General features: G+C 34.7%; 1 protein-coding gene and 1 long non-coding RNA gene across 2 annotated transcripts in view; both read left to right on the top strand.

The window, feature by feature from the left end:
• Positions 1-11,296, top strand: part of LOC106090570 (uncharacterized) — a 97,303-nt gene extending 86,007 nt beyond the window's left edge. The window contains exon 4 of the long non-coding RNA XR_009398221.1: positions 10,768-11,296. This is a non-coding gene — a long non-coding RNA (uncharacterized LOC106090570). The remainder of the gene's footprint in view (positions 1-10,767) is intronic.
• Positions 11,297-21,403: 10,107 nt separating this feature from the next.
• The window catches only part of LOC106087859 (disheveled-associated activator of morphogenesis 1), a 117,002-nt gene continuing 114,759 nt past the window's right edge, over positions 21,404-23,646 (top strand). The window contains exon 1 of the mRNA XM_059368286.1: positions 21,404-21,692. Coding sequence (XP_059224269.1) covers positions 21,645-21,692 — 48 coding nt within the window. The 5' untranslated portion in view covers positions 21,404-21,644. The remainder of the gene's footprint in view (positions 21,693-23,646) is intronic.

Raw genomic sequence — 23,646 nt, 5'->3', positions numbered from 1 at the left:
TGTACTGATTTCTATGAAATCCATCAGTAATATAAAGAGTCATAAGAAAATCCTTCCTGCCGAATTTCAAGAGAATTGGTTAGCAAATGAGCACTTTATTGCAATATTTCTCAAAATCGGACGAACATGTATATGGGAGATATATCCAAATTTTAACCGATTTTTTTTCCATTTCAATAGGGTTTGCCTCTACGACAAAAATATGTATGTGCGAAACTTGTAGACAATCGGATGAAAATTGCGATCTGTAATTTGTGCACAAATTAACATGGACAGACATACGAATATAGCTAAATGGAATCATAAAGTGATTCTGAGTCGATCGGTATGCCTATCAATGGATCTATCTTTCTTCCTTCTGGGTGTTACAAACAAATGCACTAGGTTATAACACCCTGACCCCAGTAATGATGTAGGGTATAATAATACCCTGTACCACAGTAGTGGTGTAGGGTATAACAATTTAAAGCGCGTTAAGTTCTTATATACCCTCCACCATGGATGGCATTTATCAAGTTCTTTACACGGCTTCTGTTTATAGGCAGAAATTAAATAAAAACAATGGGTCATAACAACAAATCCCATTTGTTTTTATACCCATCACCGAATGATGTAGGTATGTTCCATTTCCGAAGCTATAAAGTATACATATTCTTGATCTTCGTAAAAATCTAAGACCATACAGTCTAGCCCTGCCGTCCGTATGTACGTCTGTCTATTGAAATCACGCTACTGTTTTTAAAAATAAAGATATTTAGTTGAAACTTTGTTTGTTTTTTTTTCGTAGGAAGGTTAAGTTCGAAGAAGGGCTATATGGGACTATATCTTGATTAATCCCCGGCTGATTTGAGGTTTTAGACCCATTAAAGCCCCATTTATTACCGGATTTTGCCAATATTTGGAACAGTAAGCTGTGTTTGAGCCCTCGACATCCGTACCCAATATGTTCTAGATCGGTCCATATTTGGATATAGCTGCCTTATATACCGATCTCCCGATTCAAGCTCTTGGACACAAAACAAAGCGCATTCATTACTGCTGAAATTTGACAGCGTGAGCGGATGTGAAAGCGCGTAACCTCTCACATCCGTATTAAATATGGTCCAGATCGGTCTATATATATGGACCGATCTCCTAATTTAAGATCTGAGGGCCATAATAGACCCTAAGCTAATATACACACTTCGTCATCTGTGCCAGATATGGTGCAGAGCGGTCATTATTTGGATTTAGCTGCCATATACACCTATCTCTCCATTTATGGTTTTTGGCCAAAAAAGCACATTTGTTACCCGATTTTAATTAAATTTGACATAATGAGCTTCGTTGGATCCCTTGGCATCCGTGCGAGGTTTGACCCAAATAGCGCATATTTCGATATAGCTGCAAATGCAAACTTGCCCCTGAACATTCCACTAAGGAACAGGGGCAAACTTCTTAAATATCAATGAGTGTTGTCCGATTCAAGTTTAAGCTCAAGGATAAGGGGCCTCCATTTTATAGCCGAGTCCGAATGGCGTGCGCAGTGCGACACCTCTTTGGGACGAAGTTTTAACATAGCAGAGTGCCTCACAAATGTCGCCAGCATTTGGAGAGAATAACCACATATTTCAGCGTCATAGGCGGACATGCTAATCTTGCGCTACGGTGGCCTCGATACAGCTACTATTTGTTCATAAATGGTGCATTTTTTGAAGAAATTTGTAAATTAACCACATTTCTTAAAATTTCTACAAAATTCGCGCTGTCCTTTTTACAACTTTTTATATATTTGTATTTGCTTCATGTAGGTGCTCAAGATGTCAAATCGAGAGATCGATGTGTATTGGATTGATGTATGGATCATTTGAGCCATAGTAAGTATAGAATTTGAAGGTCTTAACAGAAGTCATCGTTTTATATTACAGCCAAATCGGAAAAGAACTATTTCCTCAAGAGTCTCAAAATATAATACAGAGACTTGTTAATATGGCTACAATAGCTAAACATGGACCAACTAGGCAAAATTTAGGGGGGCTAGCTTTAATCGATCCAAATTTTCTATAAAAATGACAAAACTTCCTATAGAAATGAAATTTTGACATCATTTGTAATAGAAATGAAATTTTGAGAAAATTTCCTATAGAAATGAAATTTTGAGAAAAATTCCTATAGAAATGAAATTTTGACAAAATTTCCTATAGAAATGAAATTTTGACAAAATTTCCTATAGAAATGAAATTTTGACAAAATTTCCTATAGAAATGAAATTTTGACAAAATTTCCTATAGAAATGAAATTTTGACAAAATTTCCTATAGAAATGAAATTTTGACAAAATTTCCTATAGAAATGAAATTTGACAAAATTTCCTATAGAAATGAAATTTTGACAAAATTTCCTATAGAAATGAAATTTTGACAAAATTTCCTATAGAAATGAAATTTTGACAAAATTTCCTATAGAAATGAAATTTTGACAAAATTTCCTATAGAAATGAAATTTTGACAAAATTTCCTATAGAAATGAAATTTGACAAAATTTCCTATAGAAATGAAATTTTGACAAAATTTCCTATAGAAATGAAATTTTGACAAAATTTCCTATAGAAATGAAATTTTGACAAAATTTCCTATAGAAATGAAATTTTGACAAAATTTCCTATAGAAATGAAATTTTGACAAAATTTCCTATAGAAATGAAATTTTGACAAAATTTCCTATTGAAATGAAATTTTGACAAAACTTTCCATAGAAATGAAATTTTGACAAAATTTCCTATATAAATGAAATTTTGACAACATTTCCCATAGAAGTGAAATTTTGACGAAACTTCCTATGGAAATGAAATTTTGACAAAATTTCCTATAGAAATGAAATTTGGACAAAATTTGCTATAGAAATGAAATTTTGACAAAATTTCCTATAGAAATGAAATTTGGACAAATCAACAATAATTCTAATGATTTAATTATTTGGAATTTAGATTTCTTAAAAACATCTTTAAAAAGACCAAATACCAAAAAGTCTTTGCTTTAGCTTGCCTTGTTAACTTCCTGGTGATCCTCATTTAAATGCTTGTGATTATCACAAGACCCTAAGAACAAGCTTATAATTTTCTATGGCCTACCTTGTTATCCAATGGCCAGACATTTGCTCAAATCAAATCCAGACATAATCTTGGAGTAATCTGAAAAACATGTCTGGACTTTATGACGCATTTTTAATTAAATCATTTTTATGATTAAAATTGTTCAGCCCTCTTTTCTGGGAGCCTCCTATGAAAGTGGCCTAGGATGAGACGTGTGTCTATGCGTTGTTTGTTGTGATTGACGGTAAAAAGTTATGGGGAGCTTACATACCAACAATAAAATTGAAAGAAAAAAAGTACAAAAATCTAAATATGGGTTGCATTAGAAATCGTGATGATTAACAAGCGGCGTCGGCCACAAGACACATAAACATCAACATGTTATTTATTTAAGTTTTTGCTTGAATGTTTTCTAACTTTGAAAATAATTGCAACATTAATGGGCAAAGTATAAACTGAACGTCATAAAAGGTTGAGTAAGATTTTGCTTAAACAAGCAAGAAGCATTTACTAGAAATAAAAAAAAAACTCTTTTGCCACATTCCGAAGGCGAACCTTAGCCAAAATCCCCTTAACGCCTAACCAGTTGCAGCAGTTTCTTTCAAGATGAATAATCAAAAAACCCCAGATGGACATAAACAGAACCAACTATCATCAACACACGATCATGATGATCTGAGTGGAATCAGCAGCCACAGTAAGCAGTTAAGGAATGGGATGAAGTAATAACAACATCATTCCATGATGATCAGCAGCTTTAACTACTGCAGCATTCAATGGCCATAAAACAGACGAGCGAGCGGTGCCAAGCAGACATCACAAGTCATATCCACATCAAAGCCAGCAACCACCAGCATCTTTGCTATCTTAAAAAATCTTGTGCTGCTCCGCACTCACTCCATCACCTAGTTATGCATGATTTTATGATGATAGATTGGTCTGGGCCTTTTGGAATTTCTGGTGATTTGCTTTAACGCACACATTAACCAGAGGAGGAACATTTTCCAAGCACTTAGTGTTAGATTTAGTTTGTTAAACATAAATTTCCATGTCTTCCAGAATGAATATGAAAACAAAAGTGTTTTCTTCTTCTTCGTCTTTGTCTACTTAGCTGCGCTTGAAAAGTCCAATAAATGAAAGTGCTACTTTTACCACAGTTATCAAATTAATCAAGATCTTAGATTGTAAGGCCATAATAATCATCTTAACAGGAAATCATAAAAATCATCAATTTTAAAAGGGTTTTCAATGGTATTACAAAAGAGCCAGAAGCCACAAGCCAGCCACACCTGAAAGTAGGTAGGTGGGGGAAAGCTCTAAATAATGAAATGTGTTACTTTTTAATTGGTGATAAAATTCTTTTTATGGAAATGAAAAGCTACATCTAAAAATCTACAAAAAAAAAATTTTATTTTTATAACAAAAAGATGCTATCAATAGGGAATATGCTTCTATATGACCCTAATGTTATGTCTGTTATTAGTTAAAGGCGCTTGATGCAGAATAACAAAAGCATTATTTTAAAAATTGAGTACTCTAGAGGAAAATAATGTTTCTGAATGGCTTAAATGGAAAATATTTAAGAAGCTTTTTGGTTTAGAAATCAAAAAGAAATAAAAAAAAACGAATGGCGCCCGATCAGGAATATTATCGATATGAATAAGTTTTGAGATCTTAAAAATAGGAAAATCATAAGAAAAAGAAATAAAATAAACAAATGGCGCCCGATCAGGAATATTATCGATATGAATAAGTTTTGAGATCTTAAAAATAGGAAAATCATAAGACTGTCAATTAGCTTTATCAATGTATGAACATGATCGTATTTTTATAGAAATTTTTGTAAATTTGTTTTATTGTAATACAAGAAGTGTTGTGGAAATTAATTATCTATAGGCAATTTTATCAAAATTTCATTTCTATAGGAATTTTTGCAAAATTTTCATTTCCATAGGAAATTTAATTAAAATTTATTTTTTTGTAAAATTTTGTCAAATTTTCATTCTATGGGAAATTTTGTCAAATTTTCGTTTCTATGGAAATTTTTGCAAAATTTTCATTTCTATAGGAAATTTTATTAAAATTTAATTTTTTGTAAAATTTTGTCAAATTTTCATTTCAATGGGAAATTTTGTCAAATTTTCATTTCTATGGGAATTTTTTGCAAAATTTTCATTTCTATAGGAAATTTTATTAAAATTTAATTTTTTGTAAAATTTTGTCAAAATTTCATTTCTTTAGGAAATTTTGTAAAAATTTAATTTTTTTAGGAAATTTTGTAAAAATTTCATTTCTTAGGAAATTTTGTAAAAATTTTATTTCTTTTTATTTCATGTATAAAATTCACTCCAAAGAGGTGTCGCCTGCGGCACGCCGTTCGGCCTTAGCTATAAAAAAGGTCGCTTTTCATTGACAAACTCAACTTGAATCGGAAAGCACGCATTGATGTGTGAGAAGTTTGTCCCTGTTTGGTTCGTGGGCAAATTTTTATTCTACTCCCAAATGCCTTTCTTTTTGGTCCTATAAATTGGTAAATATTTCCGGTTTAGGGGGTATTTTAGGGGATGGTTACTTGGGCCTTAAAGTAAACATAAAATTCGTGCTCTACTTTCTAAAACATTTCATATGAGGCCCATAGTGGCATGATCGGTAAATAAGTTGTGCTTAAGGGTGGGGTGGACCTCGAAAATGAAAATCAATTTCCCGAAAATCAATAAATTTACACCCCAAATAGCTTTTTGATAGTAGATAGGTATTTTGGGTGGAGCGGCTCCCCAAACACATGACTCTATATTGTCGTGATTTGCCAAATGAATATTTGGCAGGTTTTGGACGGCCCCCGCTGCACCCGACCCCAACAATAGAAGTATTTTTTGTTTTTGGTGACTATGAGAGTGCCAAAAAATTGCAATTGCAAACGAATCACATAACCAATCTCGTAGATCTGGTGTTTTTGAAAATTATGGTAATGAGAAGTGCTTTTTAGGGGAGACATTTCGACTCGACACTCCTAAATCCCTTTAATTTGCCATGGTCGGTAAGTATGAACCGTTTGGAGGTGTTTTGAGGCTAGGGCGGCCACCGGCACTTTGCCCTGAAAATAGATATCAAATTCGTCTTTTACTCCCAAATATCGTTGATTTGAGCTCAATATTGCTATAGTCGGAAGTGTAGTTCAGTTTAGGGGGTGATTTAAGGTGTACTCCCAAACATTTGGCTACAAAATTGGATATCAAATTCGTTTTCTACTCTCAAATACCTTTCATTTGAGTCCCATATTGCCATAATGGGTCAATTAAGCTATTCGATATATTTTTAGGAGGAAAAGCGCCACCTAGACTTGAAGGCAAAGTTTAATGTCATATTCGTAATCTACTCCCAGATATCTTTCATTTGAATCCCATATAGCCATGGTCGGCTGATATGCCCATTTGGGGGTATTTGGGGGTGGGGCGACCCATAACTCGGCCCTAATTTTTTATGCCATATTTGTAATCTCCTGCCGAATACTTTTTATTTGAGTCGCATATTAATACGAACGTCGAATATATCTGTTTATAGGAGTTTTGGAGTTGGGGAGGCCCGCTGGGTACATTAACCCAAAATTAAATATGATATTCTTTTTTTAGTCTCCAATATCTTTCATTTGGTACCCATATTGGGCCTTTCAGACCACTTTTTGTTTTGTTTGGCGTTTTTGGGGTAAGGGGCCGCTTCCATGCGATTTCTAAAAATTATATAACTTATGTTTCTTTCCACAAAAACCCCCACAGTCTGTGAAAATTTTAAGAAAATCGGTTTAGCCGTTTCTGACTCTACGAACCAAACAAACAAATCGACTCTCATATAGTCATGATGGGTCATATGCTTAATTGGGGTGTTTTTCGGGGGTGGAATGACCTCCTACACTTCGATCTGATTTTGTATACCAAATTCGTAATCTTCTCCCGAATACCTTTCATTTGAGTCTCATATTGATATGGACGTTCAATTTGTCTGCTTTTAGAAGTTTTGTGGTTAGGGCGACTTCCTAGGTACTTGGACCCAATATTTAATAAAATACTCGTATTCTACTCTTGAATACCTTTCACTTGATATCCATATTGTCCTTATCGGTCCACTTTTGATTTTGGCTGGTGTTTTTGGTGTAACGGGGGAGGGTCCGCCCCCTTCCGATATCAACAAATAATAAACTCTACTCCTTCTTCCTGACTATATTCGTAATCTACTCCCGAATACCTTTCATTTAAGTCCCATATTGTCGTGCTGGTGCAATTAACCTATTTTAGGGTGTTTTGGGGTTGGGGCGGCCCCCTGTTACTTGGACTCAATTTTTAATATGAAATTCGTACTCTACTTTTGAATACCTTTCATTTGAGTCATATAACGTGTTGATCGGTGCACTTTTATATTTGGGTAGTACTTTTGGGGTAAGGGCGAGAGTCCGCCCCCCTTCCGATATCAAAAAATTATATAGCCTATGTTTTTTGTCAAAATTTAATTTCTATACGAAATTTTGTCAAAATTTGATTTCAATAAAAAATTATGTCAAAATTTAATTTTTTTGAGAAATTCTGTCAAAATTTTATTTCCTAGGAAAATTTGGCACCATTTTGTTAATATTTTCGAAATTTTCTCAAAAAATTGTAGGAACATAATTTTTTTCGAAAAACAACTCCCACTTGGTGTTATTGGCGTTCAAGTTTACTAATTACCTTCAAAATTTCGTATGTAATCTGTCTCTGTCAATTAGTGGTTGACCTATTTTTAAACCCATTTTTTGCAAATACCACACACCCCAGGCTTATTTTTAATTAAATAGACCCTTTGTTAGGTGCTGGTACAGGTACTTCACTCCATGGGCATCTCCACATTTGATTAACTATTTCTCTTCGAGTGTGTTTAGCTATAGGCCATTTTTCATTCACCGGTAGTGGAGTAAGGTGTGTAAGCTGTGATAATCGTTTGTCATGTGCTACAGTTCACTGATTTGCTGCTCTGCTACAGCATCACTTCACTTTTCGTTGTTTTGTTAAAGTTTTTTTTTTTTATAACAAATTACCACTTTTATGTTTTACTTTTCCCATTTCAATCATAATAATAAAATAAAAAAAACACTCACAGCAAGCCTCTTGTGTTTTTCGTTTTGGATTTCCTTTTGCGCTTGGCATACATCAATCTTTAGGCCTGGATTCTCTCTATAGCTCTACATAATTACCACAAAGCGTTTGTTGGCGGTTTTTTTTTTTTTGTATGTTTTGCTGTTTTTGGTTTATGACCGAGTTCATGGAGGAAAAGGCGCTCTGTGACGTTCATTTGGAGCTGCTTGCCTTGTTTATGAATGTGTTAATTTTTCCTGCTAGTTTTAATTACATTAGCCAGCCATACATGTAAGGCATCGTTTTGTGTGCGTTTGTTTTCTTATTTTTGTTGTATGCCCGCTTGCTTGGTTGACATTAAGCAAATGCATTTTAAATTGTAAGCCTTTTTTCATATTTCCCCTCACTTCTTGCCATTTGTTATTGCAGCTCAAAACAAACATGTCAAATGACAATGACAGCATATTAAAAAGTGATAATCAGATCATATTTAAAGAGTTTCACACGCCATAAAAAATTCATAATAAATGAGACATGGTCATGAAGTAATTGTGTGCTAATTTGGAGGAAACTTACAATTAGTCAAAAAGAGGAATTTGCGCCTACCTAAAGTAAGGAATTGAAAAACAAAATTTGTTTCAAAAAATTTCGCAGATATTGACAATATTTTATTGAAATTTTTTTTTTCAAAGTTTTTGGTTTGTTAAATGTCAAAAATTTATTTTTTTTTTAGAAAATTTTGTCACCATTCGATTCTTATTGAAAATATTGTCAAAACTCCATTTTTGTTGCAAATTTTGTTTTTATTCAAAATTTTGCCAAAATTTCATTTCTATGTAAGAATTTTTTAAAAAAATGTTTATCAATTTTGTAAAGAAATTATATTAAAAAACTTTTAACAACATTTTGTCTAAAAGAAAATATTTTAACTGTGAACTTTTTCAAAAAAAAAATAAAAAAACTTTTTGAAAATATTTTCTGAAAAAAAATTTGGAAATTTTCTCCAAAAGAAATGTTGAAAACTTTTTCTTAAAAAAATTTTGAAAATTTTTTCCTACAAAAATTTTGGCAATTTTTTTCTAAAACAAATTTTAGAATTTCTGTAATTTTTAAAAAAAATTTTGAAAATTTTTTAATAAAAAATATTTTCAAATTTTTTCCTCAAAAAATATTTGGAAATTTTTTCCTAAAAAAATTTTGTAATTTTTTTCCTAAAAAAATTTTGTAATTTTTGTCCAATCTTTAGCTGGACAGGGCACTCTCCGCCTTCTTTAAATCTCTAATATCTAATTAGGGTGGGACACTTTGCCCTGAATGTGGATATCGTGCTACTGTAACCTATGTTCGCCTATGACGCTGAACGCCTGCATTCGAATCAAAAATTTAAAGCGGTGGTTATCCCCTCTTAATGCTGGCGACATTTGCAAGGTACCATACCATGCATGGTCATGTAAAAAATTCTCACCAAAGAGGTGTCGCACTGCGGCACACCGTACACCCCTTATCGTTGATAAACTCAACTTGAATTGGAAAGCACTCATTGATGTATGAAAAGTTGGCCCCTGCTCGGTTCCTGGGCAAATTTTTACTCTACTCCCAAATGACTTTCTTTTGAGCCCCATAATACTGTATTGGTAAATATTTCGGGTTTAGGGCGTATTTCGCTGGTGGTCACTTGGCCATCAAAGTAAATATAAGATTCGTGATCTATTTTCAGAAACATTTCGAATGAGTTCCATAATGGCATGATCCCTAAATAAGTTGTGTTTGAAGGTGGGGTGGACCCCAGGGTGTTTGTCTGAAAATGAATATAAATTTCCCGAAAATCAATAAATTTCCACTTCAAGTGTTTTGTTGTTGATGTTAACATATTTGCAAGATTTCATCAAAATCGGCACAGATTTAGATATAGATCCCATATATATGATCGCCCGATTTCCACTTAAATGGTCGTAGTAACTACAATTTTCAACCGATCTGCACAAAATTTGGCAAGGATTGTTTTGTTACTTATCTTAAGATACCTGCAAGATTTCATCAAAATCGGTTCAGATTTAGATATAGATCCCATATATATGATCGCCCGATTTCCACTTAAATGGCCGTAGTAACTACAATTTTCAATCGATCTGCATAAAATTTGGCATGGATTTTTTGTTACTGATCTTAACATATTTGCAAGATTTCATCTATATCGGTTTAGATTTGGATATAGCTCCCACATATTTTTATCGCCGGATTTGCACTTATGTGGCCGTAGTAACAACAATTTTCAAACGATCTGTTCGAAAAAGTCGGTTCAGATTGAGATGTAGCTCTCAAATACTTATATTTATTGCCCGAATTTATAGTTGTAGGGTAGGTGCCGGGCGCCGCCGACTATATAATACCCATATAGTCGGCGGCGGCCGACTTTTGCCTTATTGGTTTTTATTTTTCAAGTTTTATATATGTAAAACTTTGTTAACATTTTATTTTTGTAAGAAAAATTTCAAAATTGTATTACTCGAAAAGTTTTGTAACATTCTCTCTTGAGTGTATAACTTTTATATACCAGCACTTTTTAATTTTATTTGCTTTTTTTATTTAATGCTCCAAAGGAAGTGGGAAATGGTACCTGCTGTGTAATTAAAACCCAAGAATTGCAAGCACTTTCTCATGCAATTTAATGCCTGTCGAATGTCCAGGCTGCCACTCAACACCAGAGTCAGTCAACTCAACTCAACGCAACGCAATGCAACTCAACATAACTGCACACCATTGAAAAGACAAGGTGAACACAGAGGGCACATGTTTCAATTTGCCCAGCAATTAATAAAGGAAATCTTTATAAACATAATTATGTGTATGAATAAGTGAATGAACTGCAAAGGATGTAAGTAGGGTAATTATTTGCTTGAGTGAACAAAGCACATGTCCTTTTATATGCAGATTTTTGTGAGTAGATGAAAGTTGCATCAAAGTTAAGGCAGAAGTGAAAGAGAAATATGGTCATTATTCGGGAAAGACAATGTAACTCAATTTGGGATTTTAAGAGGAAAGAAAGAAGATGTAAACAATTGTAGAAGGATTGGATTGTTTTATGAAATTATAACGCTGCAAAACAGAAGTTGTTTGTTGTTAAATATAATTCCCCGGCGGTTCGAACACCGGAAAAATGGAAAAATTCAAAATAAAACTAATAATCAAAACATCACCACCATTTTTAAATAATTGTTTGAAAATCTAATGGCAATAAAAACTTATAAAAATAATAAAATTCAAAAAAAAAAAACAACAACAACAAAATAACACCAAAAATATAAAATTTCAAAACATCAAAGAAAAAAAAATTAAATATTTGACGGCCCTTAATAAACACATATCCTATATATAACAAGTAAAAGCGTACTAAGTTCGGCCGGGCCGAATCTTATATCCCCTTCACCATGGATCGCATTTGCCGAGTCCTTTACGCGGTATCTCTTTTTAGGCAAACAGGGAATAAAGGATAAAAATTGTTATGCTATTGGAGATATATCAAGTAATAGTTCAATTCGGACCATAAGTTAATTGAATGTTGAAGAACATAGTAGTAGTCATTGGGTAATATTTCAGTCCATTCGGATAAGAATTGCGCCTTGTAGGGGCTCAGAAGCATAATCGGGAGATCGCTTCATATAGGAGCTGTATCAGGCTATAGATCGATGAAGACCACATTGAACATGTGTGTTGAAGGTCATGGAAGATGCTCTTGTACAAAAGTTCAGCCAAATCGGATGAAAATTGCGCCGTCTGTTGGCTCAAGAAGTCAAGATCCAAGATCAGCTATATCAGGTTATCGACCGAAGTAAATTATACTTAGCACACTTTATATAGCAGCTACATCAAGTGATAAACCGATTTAATCCAAACTTAGCACAGTTGTTGCAAGTGATACCAACAAACAATGTGCAAATTTTCAGCCATATCGGATAAGTATTGCGCCCTCTAGTTGGTCAAAAATCTAGACCCCAGATCGATTTATATGGCAGCTATATTAGGTTATGGACTGATTTGAACCATACATAGCACAGTAGTTGGAAGTCATAACAAAACATTTCGTGCAAAATTTCAGCTAAATAGGATCAGAATGGCGCCCTCTTGTGGATCAAGAAGTCAAGATCCCAGATCGGTTTATCTAGCAGCAATATCAGGTTGTGAACCGATTTAAACCATACTTAGCACAGTTGTCGCAAGTGATACCAAAACACAACGTGCAAATTTTCAGCCTAATCGGATAAGAATTGCGCCCTCTACATGAAAAGAAGTCAAGACCCCAGATCGGTTTATATGACAGCTATATCAAAACATGAACCGATTTGGCCCATTTACAATCCCAATATATATTTGTGCAAAATTTCAATCGTCTAGCTTTACTCCTTCGAAAGTTAGAGTGGTTCCGACAGGCGGACGGCCATGGCTAGATCGACTTAAATTGTCATGATGATCAAGAATATGTATATATGTATACTCCAATCCTATGGTGGTGGGTACAAAATGAATTTGTGTTCATTTCTTTGTATGTTTGTTTGTTTGTGTGTTTCCTATAGACCCAAAAGCGGCTGAACCGATTTTCTTGACATTTTCACAAATGGTGCATTCTGATCCCGTGCTGAAAATAGGGTACTAAAGTGTTTGATGTCTGAAGGGGGCGTGGATCCTCGTATCCAAATTTCGGATGGGGTACCTAGGGGGCCGCTCGACCTCCAATCATACCAAATATATATATAGACCAATCACATCATGAGACTCAAATGAAAGGTATTGAAAATTAGAAAACGTATCTTATATCCAACTGTCGACCCAAGTATTTGGAGGACCACCCCAACTCCCAAAAACACCCAAAATCCGACATATTTACCGACCATGGCAATATGAGATTCAAATGAAAGGTGATGCCCAAATGTGGGACCAAGTTTCTGGGGGTCCATCCGTTCCCCAAAACACCCCCAAACAAGACCATGGCAATATGGGGCTCAAATAAAACATCTTTGGGGGAAAGGCACGATTCTGATATTAATATTCGGGAAAAAGTGTCTATGGGGCCAATCCACTCACCACCCCACCACGTTTCGTGGGGTCCACACCACCCCCAAAACCCATCAACCAACACCCTTGAGGCCTTTACACTTCCAAAATCCCCATGTCTTTTAAGAATGGAGTACATCCTAAATCCAAACTTAAATGACCCTTAAACCCCCGAGCGAATTCATGGACCAATAAATTCATATGGGATTCAAATATGCTGTTAGTCAAGCGATATACATATACTATTTTCGTAGCATGGTATTTCACTAAAAGCTCTTTTATAGGCGAAAATAAATATTCAAAGGATAATTTTGTTCCATATAAAGTAAAAGAAGGCGCAGCGCAGCGGGCCCGGTTCAGCAAGTGTAACATACAATAAATAGAAAAGTGTATAAAAAATAATCTTTGTCATAAAATGGCAAATTTGAGTTTTTTTTACAAAATTCTAAAATTTTAGAAAAATTTTAACAAAAAAAAAAATTGGAAAAAAAATTTGAATATTTTCCGTTAAGTTTATTTCAGCTTAAGGGAAAAATTAATTAAAAAAATATGGTACAACAAATTTAAATGAATATTATTGGTATTACAAAATTAAATATTTGCTATAAAATTATCTATGCCTTTTATCAGTCTTTGTCCATGAAATTTTCCCGCGGTGATGAAATAATAATGATGGTAATGCATTATTTCAAGTGTATACCGGCTCTTTAAGTCTGCAACAAAAATTGTGTAAAACACTTGACTTAATTTGGTTATGATAATATGTGTAATTGTTTTGATTTATCTCAAGTCATTCATAATGCCACAGCCCTGATTGGCGGCAATGGCTGCCATGGGAGTGTATATATTAACGATTTAAGCCTAATTTGAGGTCATTTTAAGTGACCATTTTATGCTTGGTTTCATACAACGGGGCTTGTTTATGTTTACCCAGGTACTTGTTGGCACCCCCCCCCCCCCCCCCCCCCACCCACCAACTAACACCAACATCATTATCATTAAGGAGGCTATTTTGAGTACGAAAAATGTTTCATTGGCATCAAACAGCTTTGTTTGCACTCATTATCACCTTTTTCGTTTGCTCTGACTTGACTCTACTTAGTGCTCGATGCCCAATATGCGTCTATTTTTTTTTATGTAACTAACTGTTTATTAGCGGTGTTTTGTACAAAAAATAATAACAGTAACAAATCAACAATGAGCCAGCAACTGAACGAACAATAACAAAGTCATCGCATTAACAAACAACAATAACAACAACAACAAAAATGGTGGTAGCTTAAGTAGCTGTCAATAGGCAAAGAGATTTTTAGTTTGGCAACTTCTGGCTTTTATTGCCAATTTTTTGTTTTTGATTTTCTTTGGTAACCCACAGTTTGCCACAGATGCTGTTGCCGTCTTGAGGGGAGGGGGTTTATTAACACAAGAAGCTTAAGTTTTGTTAACAAGAGTTTTTGTCTCTCTTTTTGTCTGATTGTTGTTCTTGTTGGTTGTTGGCAAAATCATTATTAATTTGATGTGTCTACAGACAACAAAACGCGAAACATAGATTCGCAGGCAATAAGGAAAAAATCTAAACAAAAGACTTAAGACACATACATCACGAACAGTTGCACCTTTGACAAAACCTAAAACCAAAAAAAAAAAAAAAAAAACACAAAAGAATCACAAAAGCGTGCGAAGTCAAATATTTTCTTCAGAAAAAAATGAATTCTATACAATTTAGGAAATGTCATATAAATTATTTGTTATAGGTTTCCAAAAACTCAAAAACAATGACAGAGGGAGGAAATAAGAATTACAAGACTTAATGGCTTGAAAATTTAAATTTAATTGGTTAAATTTAATAAAAACCAATAGAAAACCAAAAACCTTTTGGAAAACCTTGTTTTGCCATAACCTCTAATCTAAGAATTTAAATTACTTGATTTTATCACGTTTTTGTTGCCACAAAACCTTTTGCTTACTCTAACATGACTTGTGACATTAGTACTTTTGTTTGGCATAATAATAAATTAACTGGGTAATTTGTTTAAGCAAAAGGAAAAAAACGAAACGGCACCACCTCTCAAGCCATTATTTACATAAATGACAAAGCGGCCAACCATTGATCTTAGAGGCACCCCAGGAAATTCTATTCCAGCCACTTAAGGCTACAAATGACTGCAAATTTGCAAAATGCCACAATGACAAACAAGAAAAACCTTAAATGGTCGCTTAAAACCTTTCTAGCAATTATATGTGGATGAAAAAAAAAAACAACTATTATAAAATATTTATGGGTGTTATTAAATAATTTCAAGATACTCCAAGGCTTTAATAACCCCAGAGGCGTAAAGAACCAACGTCAACAACCTTTGGCGAAAGAATATTCTGGCCCTTAGAACTTTATAGTTTTTCTTTTGATGATTTGCCATAAATGGACTGAAGAGTGCTTACTTAGGCTTTTCTCCATGGCCTTAGATAAAGATCCCTGTGAAAATAACCATTTATTGCAGCTTGGCTTTGAAATGTGAATTACAGACCTTTATGAAAAGCCTTTAAAGTCACCACCCAGCCAGCAGGTAATAAAATTGTTAAAGCTTATAATTATAAAATTGTTATTAGATTTTAAGCTGATATTAATAACTTAATGAAAGCTTACTTTAACAGACCGTAAGAAAAAAATTTTAAAAAAATTTCCAAGCATTATCAGGATAAGAATAAAATTTTAAAAAAATCCCAAAGTGATGTCATAGAAGCAATTATTTTTTGCAAAATTCACTTATATGAGTGTTAACATAATACAGCTATAGTGTTGAAATTTTTTGTATTTGACGCTGTTATAATTTTAGTAGTATAGCAGTGTCATGTCAATGCTCATTGTCCAAACTGCTTTACATAATGCCATAGAAAACATTTAATGACGTTTGTAATAATCATTTCATAGAACACTGTAGTAATGACAAAAGACGTTCAGACAGACGAAAGTATTGACGAACATCATAACAGCTTTATATTTCACTCATTTAAGACAGCTTAGCCAGCAATCAGTGCAGGAGGGGTATTAGAAATTGATATTCGACATGTTGTCAAAGATTAAATGTCATAATTTCTTTGACAAGCCGAACTACAAATAAGTCAAATGTAATGCTAACTATATATGGTGAGAAAAGAAAATGATATCACATTTGAGCGAAAAAATAATTTTACGCTTTGTAATAACATTTTTTAAAAGTGTAAAATAAAGAAAGAGTAAAATTGGGTGAAGCTGACTATTAAACACCTTGCAAGACTTATGGGACCAATGATACAAATGGAATTTCTTATGAAATTTTAGATATCACAGATTCGGCCCTGCCGAATCTTGGGTTCTCACCATTTATTAACCCTTTATTAACCCAGTTCGCATTTGTATTATTTTGCAACAATCGAATCGGGAGTTGATTGTAGCTTCTATGGTCGCAAGAAGTCATATCGGGGTATCGGTATTCGAAGAGGCCTGTATCAATTTCAGATCATACTTGGCATGGAGATTAGAAGTCATAACAGAAGTCTTTGTGCCAAATTTCGGCAAAATCTGTTGAAAATTGAGGCTTCTAGGAGCTCAAGAAGTCGAATCATGGAATCGGTTTATATGGGGGCTATATCATTACAAAGAGTTGATTGCGGCTTCTATATTCGCAAGAAGTCATATCGGGGTATCGGTATTTAAATAGGCCTGTATCATATTCAGATCATACTTGGCACGGAGGCTCTCTTTATGCCAAATTTCAGCCAAATCCGTTGAAAATGAAGGCTTCTAGAAGCTCAAGAAGTCGAATCCGGGAATAGGTTTATATGGGGGCTATATCATTATAAAGACCTATCATGCTTGGAACAGAAGCAGGAAGTGATAACAGAAGTCTCTGTGTCAAACTTCAGCCAAATCCGGAAAAAATTGAGGCTTCCAGGAGCTCAAGCAGTCAAATCCGGGAATCGGCTTATATGAGGGTTATCCGCCTATGACGCCGAACGCCTGGATTCGAATTCTGGCGAGACTATAAGAAACACTTTTCAGCGGTGGTTTTCCCCTCCTAATGCTGGCGAAATTGGTGAGCAACTATGCCATGTAAAAACTTCTCCCCAAAGAGGTGTTGCTCAGCGGCACACGGACTCGGCTATAAAAAAAGGTCCTTTATGATTGACCTTAAACTTGAATCGGACAGCACTCATTGATATGTGAGAAGTTTGTCCTTGTTACTTAATATAATGTTCATGGACAAATTTGCATTCGATTCGAATTTATGCGCCCATAGCAGCTATATCGAAATATGGTCCTAGTGGTCTAATAAGTACAAGTCATTTTCAATTGTGTAGAACAAAATATTGGTATTTTTGGTAGCTATATCCAAATATAGACCGATCTGAACCATAAACGATACGAATGTCGAAAAGCCTAACATAAGTCACTGTGTCAAATTTCGCGAAATCGATTTATATATGCGCCTTTTAAAGGGCCAAAACTTTAAATCGAGAGATCGGTCTTATGGCAGCTATATCCAAATCAGGATAGATCTGAGCCAAATTGAAGAGGTATGTCATAGGTCCTAACATAACTCAGTGTCCCAAATTTTGACAAAATCGGGCAATAAATGCGCCTTTTATGGGCCCAAGACCTTAAATCGGCGGATCGGTTTATATGGCAGACATTTCCATATCTAAACAAACAACTCACTGTCCCAAATTTCAGCAAAATCGGATGATAAATGTGGCTTTTATGAGTCAAAGACCTTAAATCGGCGGATCGGTCTATATGGGGGCTATATCAAGATATAGTCCGATATAGCCCATCTTCGAACTTAACCTGCTTATGGACAAGAAAAGAATCTGTGCAAAGTTTCAGCTCAATATCTCTATTTTTAAAGACTGTGGCGTGATTTCAACAGACAGACAAATTTATACAGACAAAATTAATATACCCCCATCCTTCAGTGGTGGGTAATAAAATCCTATATCGGATATGGGTGCATTGGTTTCAACGAAATTTTGTTTCGATTATTTAAATTTCCCAAAATCTCTACGAGCGGGCATATTAAGCGAACTGAAAAACAGAAGACTCAATTGAAAGGAGTATGTTACGAATGTATTATCCAAATTTTTGATTATGTGGATGGAGTGTTTGACCAAAAGACTTCGCAGAGGACATTACAGTAATTGGGGTGATTACCTCATTACCAATGAGCAGAGCAATATAAGAATCAATGAAAGTAAGAGATAGGGGAACGCTTCACCCAAAACTCCTCAGGCGAGCATGTTAACCGATCGGGACACTATAGGAGTTAAATGAAAGGTATTGCGGAGTAAATTACGAAACTGACATCCAAATTTGGAATCCAGCAACTGAGGAGGAGTTCCCCCCCAAAAACCTCCACAAGTATACTACGAATGTATCATCAAATTGTTGATCATGTGGCTGAAATGTTTAATTAAAAAAAAACCCCTAGTGGACATTATAGTAATGGAGGGAAAGCCCCAACTCCTCATCCTCCCTCATAGGCGAACAATCAAAAAACCATATCAGTAGATATGGGTTCATCGGTTTCATCAAATTTTTTCCCATTATTTAAATTTCAAGGAGCTGAAGGAGGAACTACACAAGAAGAAAATCTTATTGAAATTTCTTCACAGAAAGTTTGTCTTTAGGGAAAATGTCATCGAAATTTTGTCTTTAGAGAAAATTTCATAGAAATTTTGTCTTTAGAGAAAATTTCATAGAAATTTTAGCTTTAGAGAAAATTTCATAGAAATTTTGTCTTTAGAGAAAATTTCATAGAAATTTTAGCTTTAGAGAAAATTTCATATAAATTTTGTCTTCAAAGAAAATTTATTTATTTTGTCTTTAGAGAAAATTGAGATTTCGTTGTAGGATTCGATTAGAGAAAATTGTAAAGACATTTCTCAGAGAAAATTTCATTTAATTTATGACTTTAGAGAAAATTTCATAGAAATTTTGACTTTAGAAAAAATTACGGGTTTATTAAAAAGATTTGGATTTTACCGGCTAAAGACTTAAAGCGCCATAAGAGGACCTGCTAACGTATGCGCAATATTTTTTTACCACTTTTCACATTGTCAATTTAATTATATAATTTTATTTCATCTCTCATATTTTACTTTTCTAATCCTTTTTATTTTTTTTTCCAAAAATTGCCCATTACCTTTCCATTTCTTCTTTCATATAATGAAAAAAAATCCTAAAAATCCAAAAAAAAAAGTTAACAAATTTTAACATAAAACAAATACATAGAAATTTTACATAAAACATTGCCATAAAAGCGTAAAATTACATTTCGCAAAGAAAATTCAAATATTTGCAATGCTGAAAATGCAGAAACAATTTTTTGACCAACAGTAGCAACACCACACAACAGCTCTACAGTTGAAGACAAAATAATGGAGACTTCCCTTAATAAATGAATGCGGAGAAAAATCAGAGTAAATCTTAAAGAGTTAGTTGAGAGAATATAAAAAGAGAAAAAGAGAGCATAATTTTTGCTAGGCAAATCTTGGGGTGTTTGTATGCTGGTATTATCTCAACAGGGGCTCTCTTACTCCCCATAACTCATAACTTTTAGGTTTCTCTGTTTGTTATGATTGTTGCTGCTGCTGCATGCATTTAAAAAAAGCGCATGAATTTGCAATGTTTGTTATGGAGCAACCACAACTTGAAGAAGCCGGGATTCCGCTCATGTTTGCCCTGAGCTTCAATGTGGTGGAAAGTTATGCTCTTTTCCGTTTCATAACTACACTGCTCCATTGGGGCTGTTATGAATATGAGTACTGTTGTAGTTGTTGTTGTTGTTGTTACTTGAAACACAACACTCTTTGCTAATGCCAAAGCACCTGTTTACCCAGACATGTTTCTTGTGGGGGAAACATGGGGAAAGGGGGGGTAGACGAGACTTGCATGCATTTCATACCTCTCTACCAATGGTCGATATGTTGATGTTGTTATTGTTTTGCTCCCCCAGAGCGTTGTCTACTGAATTTGAGTGCTGCTATCAGTGTGGTGTTGGTAAGCGTTTGCGGTTTCTGCGAGTATCTGTTGAGCACAGCCAGCCACTAATAGCCAGACACTAAGAGTGTCTTGAGGTTTGACCAAAGCATTCATAACGTCTTTAAACGTCGAGCTTAATGCACGTCTCGTCAATGTGAACGCGCTGGAAAGCTACTAGCAAAAAAAGCTTGTTACAAACGGAACTCCATACAAAACGAAACGAAATATAAAACGCGTTAAAAATATACGTGGTGATTAGCGGTAAAAAAAACCAATGGATACTTCGATATAAAAGTCTGGCAGTAAAATGCAGCTGAAACGAAACATATCTATGTGCAAGGTTTTTTAAAGTCAAAAAAAAAAAATAATATGCATTATTTAAATTCTCAAACAACTATTTAATTGCGTTAATTAATTTTTTGGCAAAATCCCAAAACAAATTCTATGATAATGTGAAATATTCAAAAATGTCCAAAATCCCTAATTTCTGATTTTCACTTCGGAATCTTCGGCACAACTTTGTGAAATCCCTGCAGAACAATAGAATGACCTGAATCACTCAACATATTTCTTAAAGAACTTTCATTTTTGGAAATTAACAAAAAAAAACATTGAATTTTAAGTTAACCCAGCAACCCTAAGTTCAAAATGCAGACTATAAAAATGTCACTTTATAACTAAAATCTGACTCAAAAATGTACCAAACTCCAAAAAAAAAATTAATATTCAACACTAAAAATGTTTTAACATAAATTAAAAACTTCAAAAATCGAAGAAAGTTTAGTAGCGACAAAAAATATATTCCAAATACAAAAAACAAACTAATTTTACTTTTCATAAAACAAACACACAGACAGCCAACTATTACCAATAGCGGCGTTAAAACAAGTCTTCGGCCCCTAGAAAATCAAATCAAATGAACTTCAGCATACTTAACGAACGAACCCATGCACTTTTTCCTCCTCTTGTTTTGCATATATAATTAAGTCTTTAAGAGAAATTGTTGTGATAATAACAACAAATATAGCGCTAATGTTGAACGTGCCGATCACTGATGACAATGATGATGTTATTGATAATGGGAATTTCACAAAACATCTTTTAAGCTGATAAAAAAAAGCTAACATAAAATTACATAAAATTTTTTCGAAAAAAAAAATATATATACGAAAAATTCAGAAAAAAACTGTTTAGTGTAAAAAATGAAAACATGAAACTTAAAATTTCTTAGAAATGTTTGGAATTTGTGTTTAATGTTTATCAACATTAACTTCTCTGAAAAAAGAAACTTTCCCAATTGCTAAGTGTCATTTGTGATTTTTTCCAAGCCTCACATATATTCTTCTCAGCGGATTTGAAATTCTTCACATGTATGTAAAACACCGGCAGATTTAAAAAAAAGTCGCCAAAATGTGTTCCAAAAATCAAATGTCAACATTAATGGATAAAATTAATACGGTAAGTTAAAATAAGCACACATAAAAGACAAAAAAGTCTAAAAAATTAGGAAAAAAAATAAAATAAATTAGGAGTCAATAAAAGGCTGACAGATTTAACCAAATCTGTCTGCCTTTATAGGTTCAGATTACAATTGCAGTCCGCAGTTAAACTGTTATTGTAATTGTCTAATGTAATATTTGCAGAATATGTAATGGTATGATCGCAAAAATCCAAATAGGTATGGGTAAATAAAGAAGAAGATAATCTTGTCCAATATAAAACCACGTTTGCACCTAACAATCCTCTTATAAAAGCCTTATAACTTTTTTTTTCACATAACCAACACGCAGGGGATGTCTTCTATATATGCAGTTCATTGCGTTGGCAATTGGGAAAGTTGAGGGTTGGAGGTAGGGAAAGAGGGAGTAGTGTTTATTGATATTACTCTTAAATTTCTGAACGTCAATGTCGGTGGGAAAGACATTAGCCGGAAGTCGATTCCTCATACGAATGGTTCGGACGAAAAATGAATTTTTGCGATAATGCATCGTTCGGTCGACTGACCGACTGACCAATCATCACGGGTGTGGGTTCCTGGCAAGTCTTGTATTCCTGGGGAACATCCTAACGTCAGAGATAAGAACGAATATCCCTGGGATAAGAACGAATATCCCTGGGATAAGAACGAATATCCCTGGGATAAGAACGAATATCCCATGAAAATAACGATAGAGCGTTGTATTGCTCTATCGTTATTTTCATGGCGTGTGTTCCAGGGATATTCGTCTTCTACTACCCACATTCCGACGATGTTCAAGAGAAGCAATAGAGTTGGATACCCTGCTGTCCCCAATCAACACCATCGCTCTCCGTTGAAACCCGGTCAAGTAGCTTCAAGGATGATTTTGGACTCCCTGCCCATATATGAGAGTTATATTCCATTCTCGGCCTGATGTGGGTAGTATAAATATTGAGAAGACCAGAAGAGGCGAAATATTTCTTGCACCGCTTAAGAAAGCCCAAACACTTGAATGCTTCTTTCGACACTTCGAATACGTGTTTTGACCAACGGACATCACATTGTATCTTCATGCCCAGAACATCAAGAGCATCTGACTATTCAATATCTATACCATCGATAGATATCGACGATTGTAGTGGGTCAGTGAATCGCTGGTGAGACGAGAAACAGCACTGCGTCTTCTGCGAGTTAAAGTCCACTCTGTTCATTCTACCCCACTCGGAAATGTCTGTGTCATTCATATTCATTCGACCATAGGCCCATTCCTCAAGAAATTGTGAACAGGAGGCGTATTATGGATGAGATGCTCTACTGCCAACAAATCCTCGGAGAGCGTCTCATTCATAATGCGCCTCCTGTCCACAATTTCTTGAGGACTGGGCCTATGGTCGAATGAATATGAATGACACAGACTACTATCATCGGCAAATGAGTAGACTGGATTCAAAGTCTGACCCAATAGATCTGACCAATGAAAATAAGAAAAAGGGAAGGGGAAAGGGAAAGAACAGAGCCTTGTGGCACACCTACGGTCAATGTATACTCATCTGATGAGAACCCATCTACAACAACTCGTATATTGCGATTTCTGAGGAAGCTCGATATAATCGAACGCACCGTGCCAGACCCTATCAAATGCCTTGGAGATATCCAGAGACACGACCTTACTCTCACCAAACTGGTGGATAGAGCAACTCCATCGTACCGACAAAAATGCCATTAGGTCTCCCGTAGAGCGATTTCTGCGGAACCCATACTGTCTGTCGCTAAGAAGGCCATTGGACTCTAAGTATCTGACAAGATGATGGTTAACCATACTCTCCATAACCTTGGAGAGCGCGGAGCATATCGCAATTGGCCGGTAATTCGCAGGTTTGTTCGCCCCACCTTTTTTGGGGATGGGCTGAACGTTCGCAACCTTCCAACGCGCCAGGAAAACTCCCGCAGGGT

Source organism: Stomoxys calcitrans, chromosome 4, assembly GCF_963082655.1.
Source record: "Stomoxys calcitrans chromosome 4, idStoCalc2.1, whole genome shotgun sequence".
NCBI classification, from domain to species: Eukaryota; Metazoa; Arthropoda; class Insecta; order Diptera; family Muscidae; genus Stomoxys; species Stomoxys calcitrans.
This window is presented reverse-complemented; position numbering and strand designations above follow the sequence as displayed.